Genomic DNA, 13655 nt, shown 5'->3' on the forward strand with positions numbered 1-13655 from the left:
AGTGCAACATGTGAATGATCAGACTTCTCAGTTTGTGTTTTTATACTTTGTGATCTCAGAAGTTAATCACTTTTCAGTAATCTCAGAGATCACATTGCTGCCCATTAATATGACAATGTTCTCCCAAAAGTCAAGACCTGGGCTATCCTAAGTCACTTAAGCTCTTTATAACTGAGGGATAATTCTGGTATCTGGACAAATGTGGTGGCCTAAATACAACAAGTATTTGGGCCTGACATTCCATAACAAATTCTGAAGTTTCATATAAAAAAATGTAAGAAAGTGATTTTTATTTCAGTATGTTGAGCTTTTATGAAGTTTTTAGTAATAATTATGAAAATGCCCCTCAGAGAATAGCCTAAAATATCCTTAGGACATGACACCTCCCCACTTCCAGACCATCAGGAGGGCCTGTGTCACTCCCACCCCCTTGTATGTAAGTGAGGAGGAAGCTTTCACAGGGGATTGAGCTCCATATTTAGCTATTTTGACATATCAAATCCCCTGATAGCAACTCTAAGCTTAGAAAATAAAATCTAAATATGACTCATTCCTCCCACCCCATTCCAAATCCTGGGATTTCTACAATTTTAATAAAATGCCCACACTATTCATAACAGGTCTCTCTTGGGAAAAAGATCATCTGGAATAAAGGCAAACATACACCTTAACCCCCAATAAAACCACCATGAAGTAAACATTTATTGAGTGCTTGCAATGGGCTAGGCACTGAGTTAAGAGCTTTGTAGACATTTCTTTATTTAAACCTTAAGAATCTTCTTATGGTGTAATTATTGCTATTATCCCCCCTATAGGTGAGTAAAAGGGTAGAGATTAGGGAACTTGCTTAAGGTGATGGTTAGAAGGTTATTTAGTGGGTTTCATGTTTCGTAACAATTCTTCGTTTTGCTCCACAAGGAAAAATATACTCAGTGCTCAGCCTTTCTGTTTTGGAAAAAGATTCGGCTCTTGCATTTCCAAGGCTGATGATTCTACATTCTTTTTTCTTTCATTGTTGGAAAATCAAATCAGAAATTCACATTATGAGAGAATATATATTTGAGTCATTAAATGTTTGTTGGGGGACACAAGCCTAAATCAGAGGCTTTATTCATATAAATTTTCCAATTTGGGGGGAAGTTCCTAAGTTGTACCTATTTTAAACATAATATTTGTGACATTTAACTCAAAAATGTATAATGAATGTTATTTAACTTCAATGACAACCACTATTTGATTTGAGCCTCCAACCATGAATCTTTTTGAACTATTAGTTCATGAATGCTCCCTAGCGAGGTTAGCTTTCACTAAAATTCTCAACTGCTTTATGATCTCCGTATTCAAGGAAACTCTAAGTCAGACACTTGGGACATAAAACAAGGGTTCTATTTGCGTGTATCTTAGGTTAATTCTAAAGAATTACATATTGGTTATTTTATTTCTTCAACTTTTTTTTGACTTTTTAAAAATTGAAGTATAGTCAGTTTACAATGTTGTGTCAATTTCTGGTGCATAGCATAATAGTTCAGTCATACATGTGTATATACACATATATTCATTTTCATATTCTTTTTCATTATAGGTTACTATAAGATATTGAATACAGTTCCCTGTGCTATACAGTAGAAACTTGTTGCTTATCTGTTTTATATACAGTAGTGTGTATCTGTTAATCCTAAACTCCTAATTTATCCCTCTCTTCTCCCCTTCCACCTTTGGTAACCATAAGTTTGTTTTCTATGCCTGTGAGTCTGTTTCTGTTTTGGGCATTTGTCTAAGTATGTTGTTTCTATTAACTCATTTAATCATTACAATATATTACAGAGCGAAAAAACCTACCCTCTTGTTTCTTCAACTTTTTAATCACATTTAAAAATTGGTAATGCTACAAATTTCCTGGAGGTGGTGAATACTAATGTGAGGTATGGTACTCCTTTAAGACTTTCATAAATATTGTCTATAGCTGGAGAATTACTGATATAAAAGAATGTGTCTTAATCAGCTTCATTTGGTTTAAGTTCATGGTCTTTTGCTTGTATGTTTTCATGCTTTCTTCCTCCTGCATTTTTCTAAGATTTAATTCAGTTGGAAAGCTATGTTCTTAGCACTAAGTAGCTAGAAAGGAAATACTCTAGTGCATCTGGACCATCCACCACCCATACCTTGTAATGATGCTTTATAGTGGTGGGGGGCATGAGCACCTGAAAATAGAACCCTTTTGCTTCCCTGATGGGGATGGGGAGGTATTGGAAGCTTTCGAGAGCTGGTGAAATTTAGGAAACTGTGTTCAACTTGTTATCTGAGGTTAAACATTTAAAAACCACAGGCTTTTTTGTACAGTTGGTGTATGTCTCCAAAAAGACCACACAGGCTATTTCTCAACTTATGTTTTCCAAGGCCAGTAGATTAAATTTTGTCTTCCTTTTCTTCTGTGTTTTTCAAAACTGTAACTATAGACCAAAAATTTCTTAAATGATACAATGGTCTCATATTCAAGAATTCTGTGAATGTGCTACAGAAGACGGGAGTTGTAAAAGGAACTGACACTTCCTTAAGCAGCCTGAGAGACATAAATTATCTTGCCTCAAATTCAAAATGCACTTACATCTGCATCACAATTTTCTGGAAAAGAACTATTGAAATAACAACATTCCAGGGTCGTTTTGCACTTCTGCTTTTGTGTTTATACCTTGCACCTAAAGGGCCAGCTCTTGTGGGACATAGTATCCTTGCAAAGCTCTTTAGAGCAAGACAAGAAAGAAAAACTTGAAAGGAGAGACCCTAGAGAGAAAGGATATCAAAATATTTAGTGTCAGAGTCCAATATTAAAATTTATTTAAATTAACTTTTTTCAAATGGACAAGTTGATTTTTTGTTTGTTTGTTTTTTTGCTTGAAAATCGCCATGAGTTAGTTTCAAAAGGTAGCATACTATGGAGGGTTGATTTTAATAGGGAGAACCACACTTCTTTTCTTCTGTTATATACATAAATTTAACATGTTTTAGAAATTTAAAAAATAAAAAAAAATTACTTCCATCTTACCATTGTAAGTGCATGTTACCCCTGGGAGGTCATTTACTATCTCAGGAATGCGGTTTTGCATCAACAGGTCACTAAGATTTAGAATAAATACTAAGATGCAAATTCCAGTCCCAGGGCCCTTGTCCCACCTAAAAGATCGTTCACTCACCCAGGGTTTTGGCAGGAACTCACAGCAGTGTCTCCACCCCTCACCGCATCTGGGAGTTTTTCCTCCTTCGCACTCTCTGCTGCTTCCTCTAGGGGGCTGCTTTTAAAAAGGACATGCTGGGATTCTCCAACACAATCTTCTCTCTGATCTGTTTCAATCTGAATTAAAGGCACTTCCCTTGAGCAAAGTGACCTCCTGGTGTGGCTTAGAGAGAGAGCATCACGGCACGAGGAAGTTTCCTTTTTAGAATCTAAACTGTTTTGACTTGTAAGAGGAGCAGCTTTGCTTGGAGACAACACTGGGGTATGTTTGCTTTCAGAAACAGAATTTTTCCTCGGGTAATCAACGGACTCCTGAACAAGAAGGGCTGGCCCACTTTGCACTCTGTTCGAAGCTGATTTGTTCGCACACTTCTCCACTTGCAAGGGAGAGACTCCAGAAGCCGGTTCAGCCTCCGCTGCCAGGATGTCGTCCGCTATAATTTTGTTCTTCCGCATGAGGGCTTCGATTGAGTTTGCCCACGTCTCGTGAATTAACATGTTTGTGATCTGGTCCGCCCCACCTCTCCGATACAAGCAAGAGTCAGATTTGCAGAGACCTGTTGAGGAAGCGCTACTAACCCGCTGGACGCTGAGGAAATCTTGCTGGCCCCTTTGAGCAAAGCTATCTAAGGAGTTGGCTTTGATGGGCACGTTCACCGTCAGCCTGGCGCCCAGGGATCTGCCATCGGGCATGGACGACTGTCTGTAACACAGCGGGGATCGCAGAGAAGGCGACAGCAAGCCAGTGGCCCAGTCCTGGCTGCTTCGTCTGGAGGAAGTACCCTCTCTGCTCTCTCGTTCGATGTCCCGCAGCATGTACCTGTAGAACTCCTCGGTGATGCTCTCCGTGCTGGACTGCTTAGAGGCACAGCTTGACCTCACACTGAGGTGGTCATTTTTCCGGCAGGCTTGTTGCATTGCTGAGTTCAGGATGCTGCTGGCATTCTTGCCTGCGTAGTAATCCAGCAGTAACTCGAACCCTCGTCCTTCATTTTCCATCTGGCTCACCATGAACCTGGAAAACTCATCGGTGATGCTCTCACAGCTGGACTGCTTGGAGACGGAGCTGGCCCTGCTGACCGGCTGACTCAGGGCGCTCGTTAAGCCCAGGCTGTGTACATACGCCCTGGCGTCGGAGTCCTCCTCCGGAATGCTTTCGCAGCTGGAGGCCTTCAGCCGGTTCCACCTGTCTCCACTGAGTAACCGACTCCGGGGGTAGTTCTGGGCTTGCCAGACGCCGTCCACCACGGAGAACTCTGTGAGGTTCATGATCTTGGCTGCCACTTCGTTTGCAAAAGTACTGACGGAATCTGGGATGTCTTCAAGGTTCACTGACTCGTCCACAACCCTGTTCATCAGCTTCTCCTTAAGCTCCGGGTGCTCATCTGTTTTCCTCTTGATCTCGCTGAGCCGCGGGGGCTTGTGTTTCCTCACGGTGCCCCCACCGGCCTGGGTCTCCTTCTTCCTCTTCAAGGATCGGCAGGATAGGTTCGGGGTAACAAGAAACTCATTCCCTCTTTTCCACGCGCAGAACCAGGGTTGTTTTCCATTGGAGTTGTCAAGGCAAATCGCCGCGATTTCCGTTGCCATGGAGACAATCGTCTCTGCTAATTCTTCTGCAAAGTCTGTGATGCAGTGTATGTCTGCGTGTTTTGCCTGTAGCGTGGACTGAGCAGGAAGCAGCAAATCATTCCCTAACAAAGACGGGTTAACTTGAACGTCATTGTTTAGAGGTGAGGCACAATTGTATTTTTCTCCAGCGTTTGGATTGACACTGTCCTCAGCATCCTGGGAACTGCTGCTGCCCTTGCCAACTGTTGGTGTCATTTCTCTCTCCAAAGGGACTCTGCACTCATTCTCGTTGCGACTGGATGGTTGATGAGGGTTTTTTGTATCCTCACCCACCGTTCCTTTCAGATTTATTTCTTTGGGGGATGTTTCAGCAGACACTCTGGGACTACAGGTCAATTCAGATTGCAGTGTGGGGTTCTGGAAGAGGCCTGGCTTCTCTGGGCCCTTGCTGTCTTGCTTCGGGGGTGCATTGTCTACAAGATCATTGATAACAAGACACATGCCATGTGGATTGCTAAGCCGATGGCCGCTGGGGCACTCAGCGGCTTTTGTCCATGCTTGACTAGCAACCTGATCAGTTGGCTGGAAGTCTAATTCTGTTTCCCTCCATCTGATGGTCTCCTTAGAAAGAACGGTGGGACATTCACCAAACCTTACAATGTGGCTCATCTTCTTGAATGTGAAGCATATCACATTGAAGAGCAGTTGATTCGTACTTTCCATTAAAGCGTCCAGGGTTTCGGATGCGTGCCGGCCATCCTTGGGGTCGATTATTTTATTTTTCTGGTGAATTTCATCAATGGAATGCTTCAGGATAACATTGGACAGGGTCTGTGCTAGTTCATTCCCAAGGGCATTTTCTGAGCACAAGGTCTGAGGCTTGGAAACATTTTCTATGATTCTCCTGTTCATTGATTCCATGAGGTGGCCAATGCTGCCGTAGGTACGTGGCCTTGTTAAGATCAGAGCGGCCTCCTTGAGCAATGCCTCTGCAATGGCTTCGCTCCCCAGCTCCACGCTTTTCCCTGTCACTAAGCCACAAACTGGGGGGATTGCTGCGGAAGATTCAGCTGCAGACAGGAAGCCACCTGAAGCCACAGGACACTTCACCGCTCCAGGTTCGCCCAGGCCACAGACAGCAACGGCACCCGCCACCTGAGTCATGCCACATAGAGCAGACAGAAATGAGTATTCACTGATGGAGGGTTCCTCGAGTACCTGGGATGTTTGAGTTTCGACTGGTTCATTGCCTCCCAGAGGGAAGTTTGAAACCAGGGATTCTTGCTCCATTTTCAGTCTTTCTGTGGCCTGTGGACTGGAAATGGTTCCAATCACAGTGGCCGCACAGGCTAATGCCACTTCTAGAGCACTCTGGGGGTGTCTGCTGGAGTTCTCTCCAAAGAGGACACCTGAAGTTTCAAATGAGACATCTGTCTTGGGCCACGAGGAGATACTTGGCTCAGGGCCAGCATCACCACCATCTGGGCTCTGAACAATGACGATTTTGGGGAGCTCATTCCATGACTGAGGGACCATAGTATCTTTTGTGGAACAGCCACTGGGGCACAGAGCACTTCCTATGGAAGCACTGACTGCAGATTCCTGGGGTAGGGCAGGCTGAGACTGAGATAATCGAATAAATGCATCTTGCAGAACAGATTCTGCTAAGTTTGTAGCATACTCGCCAGTTGTGGCTTCTTCATCTCGTCTGGGAAGAAGAGAGTTTGTGCCATCCTCGTGGTCTCCTGGATCCAAGTTGCTGTCGCATTCAGAGAAAGTACCACACGTAGAAGGTCCATCTTTCTGAACCATCCTTGAGAAATAAGCATTGCCTGGAATATATAGTGCCCGTGATTTTTCCTCTTGACCTTTAAAATTTTCTGAATAATAATAATTTGTGGTTGGCCTTGCATTTGCGACAGCTTCCCCTTTCCATGCTAATGGCTTGGCTGAGGGACCTAGACTCTGCAGAGTTACATCTTCTGCTACTTTCCCCAGAGATCCTTCTGCTTTAATCAGTGGTGTATGACATTTACTAATGCATTTGTCTTCCAAAGTAGAAAGTAACATTTTCTTGTTGTAATTCCATTCCTCCTGAGTGGCTTCCTTTTTATTTTCTAAAACATTGGCTGAGATATTTATATTTTCATAATCTAGCGAAGAGAAAATGAGGGCCACTATTACTTTTTAGATGGCAAGTTCCCAGGAGTATAAAATAACATTTACTTTCTAAAAATGCCTTAAAGCATTGGGTACTGTTTTCTTTTTTTGGAAAATAACATTTTGAGTGTTTCCTCAAAGAAAATGATTCTGAAAAAGATTTTGAGTTTAATTGTGGACCGCCAGCTCAACAAAATGGCTTTCAATGTGGGATACAAATGGCAACACTAGAGTTGGGGAAAGCATTTGGGAGCTGAGGGCTGGTCATCCTGCTTCAGAAAGAAAGTAACCCAGACAATTGTGTCTTGTAGCTTCCCAGTGGGTACAGAGGAAGGAAGGACGATGTTTAGGCAACCTAAACAATGGGACTTGTTGAAAGATTTCCTCTGAAGTTGGCATAGGACTTGCCCCAAGGACTGTGACAACAGAATCTGGGGTATCCCTTCTTCTGTGGGGACAAGAAACCCATTGTTCTCTGAGCTTTATTAATGAATCAAAAGAAAGAATAAATAAATGGACGGTAAGCACTTTGCTGGGTTATTTTCTTCCATCCTCACAATAATAATAGTTAAATATAAAATACATATATGGTCAAATATAACAAATATATATATGTGTATATATATATATATACACATATATATAGTTAACTATAACGTTTATTATAGTTTTAAGGGCACTATTATACTCCCAAATTGTGGATAAGGAAACTGGGGCTCAGAAAGACAAGATAATGGGCCCCAGGTTGCAGATTTTACAGAGGCAGTGCTAGGATTCAGGCCAGTTTAACTCAGCTTCAACTAATAGATGTCCTTAGTGGAACTTAGGGAAGTTAACTTTCTTCCAAGTGATAGTCTTCATCTCTTGGAAAGCAGAGGATTTTGTTTTAAAACACATAGATTTCCTTCAGTATCCCTAAGGCATCTTTAGGGAGAGTGGGGCCGTCTAACCATTAAATCTGTTGAAGTGCATCAGTCAGCATCTTCACAAGTGTTTTATTATCCTCTCTCCCTCTTTAAACTCAGTAAGCGAAGATTGTGATGTGTCAGCCAAACTGACGTGGCCTGAAACTTTTCTGGAATTCCACCCAGACATTATTACAGGGTGACTAACTTCAGGATGCACATTTGTTTTACTGGAAAGTTCTCACCGTTCCTATACTCCTCCACCTCGCTTTCCTCCTCCAAGTGCTCAGATGCAGTGAGAAAGTCTTCTTCAATTGAAGACAAGGAACAGTTTGTGTCATCCTCCACTTTTAAGATGTTTGTATCCAGGTGGAGCTGCCGCTCCTGTATCAGCTCCAGACCAATCAAAAATTTGTTGATTTCAAAGATGATGCAATTGGTACTGTTTGGTCTATTCCCTCTTGCACACTGGACCAGGCAGATATCTGACAGCCAAGGACACTAACAGTGGACAGAGAAAAAGGCATTATTAAAAGAGAAAATATAAAACCACTGCCTCTGACCTTTCTTCTTCAATTAATCACTCCTGTTAGAAGGAGTGGGGATCTTTAAAATATTTGGAATATCTTCTGGGCTTATACTGATGAACTGCTTGAAAAAAATTCAAATGATGCTTGGGAACACAGGGTACCTAGGAGAAAGTTTGACTTAGTGGAAAGTAGGCCAGCTGAATCACATATTTTTGTTCTTTTCTGTCAAGGCAAAAATTTCACTGGGCAAAGTTTAGTGGGCACAGAAGACCTTATTCAAATAAGAGAGAGAGGCCAGAACTGAGTTGGACCACAACTCCACTGAAACAAAAGGCAATAGGGTTTTTAAGAGCTGGTATAGGGGGATTGAAGTCCATCTGTGTTTGCTAAGGAAAAGTAAACTTTTTTTTTTCTTTTTTTTTTTAAATTTCAGAATGAGTTATTATTTATTTTTTAGTTGAAGTGTATATAGTCAGTTTACAATGTTGAGTCAATTTCTGGTGTACAGCATACATATACATACATAAATTTGTTTTCATATTCTTTTTCATCGGACGTTACTACAAGACACTGAATATAATTTCCTGTGCTATACAGAAGAAACTTATTGGTTATCTATTTTATATATATAGTTAGTATCTACAAATTTTGAACTCCCAATTTATCCCTTCCCAACCCTTTTCCCCCCAGTAACCATAAATTTGTTTTCTATGTCTGTGAATCTCTTCTTGTTTTATAAATAAGTTAATTTGTGTCTTTCTTTTAGATTCCACATGTAAGAGATATCATATGGTATTTTTCTTTCACTTTCTGGCTTACTTCACTTAGTATAACAATCTCCAGGTCCATCCATGTTGCTGCAAATGGCATTATTTTATTCTTTTTTATGGCTGAGTCATATTCCAGTGTGTGTGTGTGTGTGTGTGTGTGTGTGTGTGTGTGTGTGTATAATGTCTTTATCCAGTCATCTGTTGATGGATATTTAGGTTGTTTCCATTTCCTGGCTATTGTGAATAGTGCTGCTATGAATACTGGGGTGTATGTATCTTTTCAAGTTAGAAAAAAATAAACTTTCTTATATCTTCAGAATTGGAGGTAGTTTTGCAAATTGGAGCAAAGTGCCCACAGAAGTTAGGCTCCTACCCTTCCAGACACAGAGGAATTAACTTCTTTGATGACTATATTTCAAGGAGATGGTTCCTAGGTAGGTCCTTGAGAAAGACATTTTTGGGTTGTAAAAGTATCAAAAGGCTTTTAAGATAATTTACATCTCAATAGGGCAGAGCAATAATTTATAATGATAAGTTTCCTAGAGTAAATGTTCTGAGAAAAGAGAGGTCCAGGGCTAGAGTCAGGAAGAAGGCTGTATAATGTTTCATCAGGCTGAGGGGGATGTAAGGCTGTCTTGGGCACTCCTCTTGATTAAATTGAGTCCCATGTTCTCAGACCAATATCTTTTTCTGCCTTGATGCTACTCAGTAGAACTTCTGCCAGTATTTCAGATGGATAACAAGTGTTCTATCGACTACAATTATAGTTTATAATTTGCATTGCTCATTTGAAGAAGCAGCCAAAACGAGATTTTAAAAAATCCACTGGAAGTAGAGGAATTCTTTTAAAAGACGGGTGGATGGGGACAGCAGTGAAGGAGGTTCAGATCATTAGATCACATTCCACTGAGACCTGTTAATTCTGTTCAGTTCTAAGGCTACAGACCATCTCCCCATTCTCCACTACACATTTGCACTATTCATAGTGATATTCAATAAACTAGTAATAAAAAAGGTTCAATTGTCTGTGCATAGATTACTAGTAAATCACAAACATGTCTTGTACACTGGGGTTTTAATTTTTTAAAAGGAACAATATACTGATTTATAGTAATTTTTAGGAGAAAATTCTTTGAATGGAAACAAAAGTTACTAGGCAGGGGGAAGCTAAATAAAGTGGAATTTGAAATGTTTGGAAAAATACGTTATGTCTAAATGTTCAACTTACAAAGGGGATTATTTAAATGTGTTTATCTGTGGGTGGGGTTAATTAGGTCTAATCCTAGTTAACTTGCCATTTCAGAATCCTTGAGTCTGAATGTATGTGTATGTGAGTGGTGAGTATGTGTGTATACAGAAGAGTAATGCACAGAGACATCCATATTATATTTCTGAAAGTAGTGTATGTTTTTCTTATATAAATATCATTTATCTATCTCTTTGATTGACTATAATTAGAATAATTCTAGGACAGATGATTTTCTTTTTTTTTTTTTTTTCACCTTTTTTTATTTAATAGAGATACTGGGGATTGAACCCAGGACCTCCTGCATGCTAAGCATGCACTCTACCATTGAGCTAAAGACCTCCCCGCTAGGACAGATGATTATAAAATGAAAAAAATTCAGTCATTCTCCTGGGAACCCAGGGATCCCTAAGAGGCTCAGAAATAGAATTTACCTATGTGCATATGTGATTATGTCTGTTTCTCAAGGAAGGTGGCCCGTGACCTTCCTTTTCAAAGTGGGGTGTGTACTAGCAGCCTCAGCATCACATGGGGGCTTGTTAGAAATGTATAATGTCAGGCCCTGTCCCACATTTACTAGACCAGAAAACGCATTTTTAAGGAATCTTTTGGTGATTGCTACAGACATTAACATTTGAGAAGAACTGATCTATAGCTTTTATGAAATCCACAAAGGGTCTGTGATCCCCCCATGGTGAGGACCCATTGCTATAGAAGAACAATCAGCTGCTTGAGTAATTTTCTTTCTACCGAATTCAGACATAATACATGAAAGTGAAATTTATCAGATACTTTCTGAATGCCTATTATAGGCAATGTATGCTGGGAGGTGCAGACATGAATCAAATAATTACCCTGGAGGATGGGACACAATGTACTCCCGGCAGATCAGACATGAATAAAAATAAAAATAGAGTCTAACCATACGACGTTGCCAGATTTGCAGATCAAAATAACTGCATGTTGGTCATTTCATATCATTTAGATTAAACATACATATAACATAAGGTGAAATGGGGGTAAGAATCAAAAGAAGTATTAACAAAATGGTAAGAGCAGTTACGTAATACTTCAAGACAGACAGGGAAAGGATGCTACTAGATGTGCAATGTTACACAGGTACTCTTAGGAAGAAAATGTATTTTCTTAACAACCTTCCTGAAAGTAAGTAAGCATCCTGGGAGTCTTAGGTAAGTGGTGGCAAACAGCACAGCCTGTAAAATAATGGCAGATATTATCGTGTAATTTTTACGGTAGTCTATTCAGTGCTTTGCATATCTTACTACTTCCAATGCAAACAATTTTCTGTGAGGTTGCTAGTGCTACTGATCTGTTACAGATAAGAAATCAGAGGCACAAAAAGGCTAAGTGGTTCTTTCAAGGTCACATAAATATAAAGAGGAAGAGCCAGCATTGCAGTCCAGGACTGCTGGATTCCAAGACCTGTGTCCTTTCCAATTTTCCTCATGGCCTCCTGGTCCAACCAACAAAGATCCAGCATGCACAATCAAGGCATGTGCAGTGTGAAAAGGATGGTGGGTTGCACCTGGGCACTCAGTACTATTATGTCTTTGTCTCAGAGAAAGAACAGCCACAGATCTTATTGGAAGTAATCAGCATCTCAGAAAAATGTCTTTTTGTAGGAAAATAACTAATTTTACTTGTATCTTCCATTTGGTATTTTACTTGACTGTTGGCTGTCATAATGATTATTTTTCTTAAGAGTTTTTTCAGAGTCTTATCCTAAGACTCTATTAAGGATGATCTGGGGAAGAGAAAGGGAATTGCTCTGTTGCCTCCTCACTTGCTGCTCACTTGAATGCATTCATTAGTCTTTTGAGACGCATATGCGTGGGTAGTTGTGTGTGTGTGTGTATGTGTATAATATTCACAGAAAGAAAGTTTCAGAGAATACCAGAATGTAAGTAAGTAGCTCCATGAAAGCAAGGTGTCTGACTTATTTACCACCATCACCTCAGCATCTGGTGCATAATAAATATTTGTTGAATGAGTGAACACAGGAATGAATGAGGGATGTTATGAATATTTTCTTAACATTTCACCCAACGTATAACTTAATTGTAAAACAATGTAGCAGTGCAAGAAAGCAGTAGAGCTGTTATTTGCTGAGGTAAACAAAACAAAGACATGAATAAACAAAGAGAAAACTGCTCACAGATTACAAAACTCCTCAGGAAGCAGAAAAGGCACTCTCTACATCATCCTAGCAGCTACATTGTGTTTTTCTTGCTCAAAGGAGCCTAGCCAGTTTGTAAATGGATGATTACTCCTGGTGTTCTCAGTACTCCACCAATGATAACTTACTATACTTTAAATATCATTTTCTTTCTACTTCACCTTCCTTCGTTTTTTTTTTTTTTTTTTTGAATATAGAAAGAAAATAAAACACTTTGCATTTAAATAGTCCTTTGTACTTCTCAAGGTGCTTTCGGTATTTTTCCGTTTTATCACTCTGACTAGTCTTTGAGACTAGAGGAAACATGTTTATTTTTATATTTCCATTTTATAGAAAAAGAAATTAAAGTTAAAAGAACTTTATCCAGACTAGTGAAAATTTTAGGCTGACCACTGCATTCTTCTTTGGTATTGTCATTTCCTGGATCAAGGGTGCCAAGTGGTCTGCTGATTCCCTTCTTCACTGGATCAGTGGGAACATGAGCTGTGCCCTCCGGATGGATTTAGACTTCCCCGATTAACCCAGCTCAAGCTGCCTCTGCCAATATCTCCATCCTTACTTATGGATTAACGGGTAATGAACTTTCATGGGGCATGGTGGTCAAACTTGGAATACCCCTAACAAGTAGGTACTGGCTATGGTTGACTAAGATGGATTCAGCATTGGCACAATGCTCCAACACTGTTGACCTTTTAAAACGTATGGGCTGTGGTACCTCCAAAATGATGTAGTCCTTTGGGAGACTGCAGAAGGGTGAAGAGATGCAGAGAAAGTGGTGAGGGCTTTTGGAATAAAGAAGAGTGAAATATTTAAGAATGTTGTAGCTTGCTGGCAATTCTTGACAGGTCCTAGGAATGTACACAAAATTTTGAACATGTTTTTGCTGGATAATCATTAATGAGTTCTGGGCAGTTCGACTTTCCCTGGCACCAGTGAACATCTGTGTTACCTTTGAGATCCAACATCATTCACCCTTCTTCTGGTTCTCATATCCTGGGAAGCACCATTTTCTGGCCCACTCACAGTCTAAGTGAGTCACAAGG

At 40.4% G+C, this 13655-nt stretch overlaps 1 protein-coding gene across 2 annotated transcripts in view; it reads right to left on the reverse strand.

Annotated features, from left to right (window-relative positions):
* Positions 1-13655, reverse strand: part of SPHKAP (SPHK1 interactor, AKAP domain containing) — a 136603-nt gene that overhangs the window by 27342 nt on the left and 95606 nt on the right. For both annotated transcript variants that reach the window (XM_031452323.2, XM_031452322.2), the window contains exons 6-7: positions 8115-8370; positions 3192-6957 (exon numbers count right to left, since the gene is read on the reverse strand). In XM_031452323.2, coding sequence (XP_031308183.2) covers positions 3192-6957; positions 8115-8370 — 4022 coding nt within the window. The remainder of the gene's footprint in view (positions 1-3191; positions 6958-8114; positions 8371-13655) is intronic.

This window comes from Camelus dromedarius, chromosome 4, assembly GCF_036321535.1.
Source record: "Camelus dromedarius isolate mCamDro1 chromosome 4, mCamDro1.pat, whole genome shotgun sequence".
Classification (NCBI taxonomy): domain Eukaryota; kingdom Metazoa; phylum Chordata; class Mammalia; order Artiodactyla; family Camelidae; genus Camelus; species Camelus dromedarius.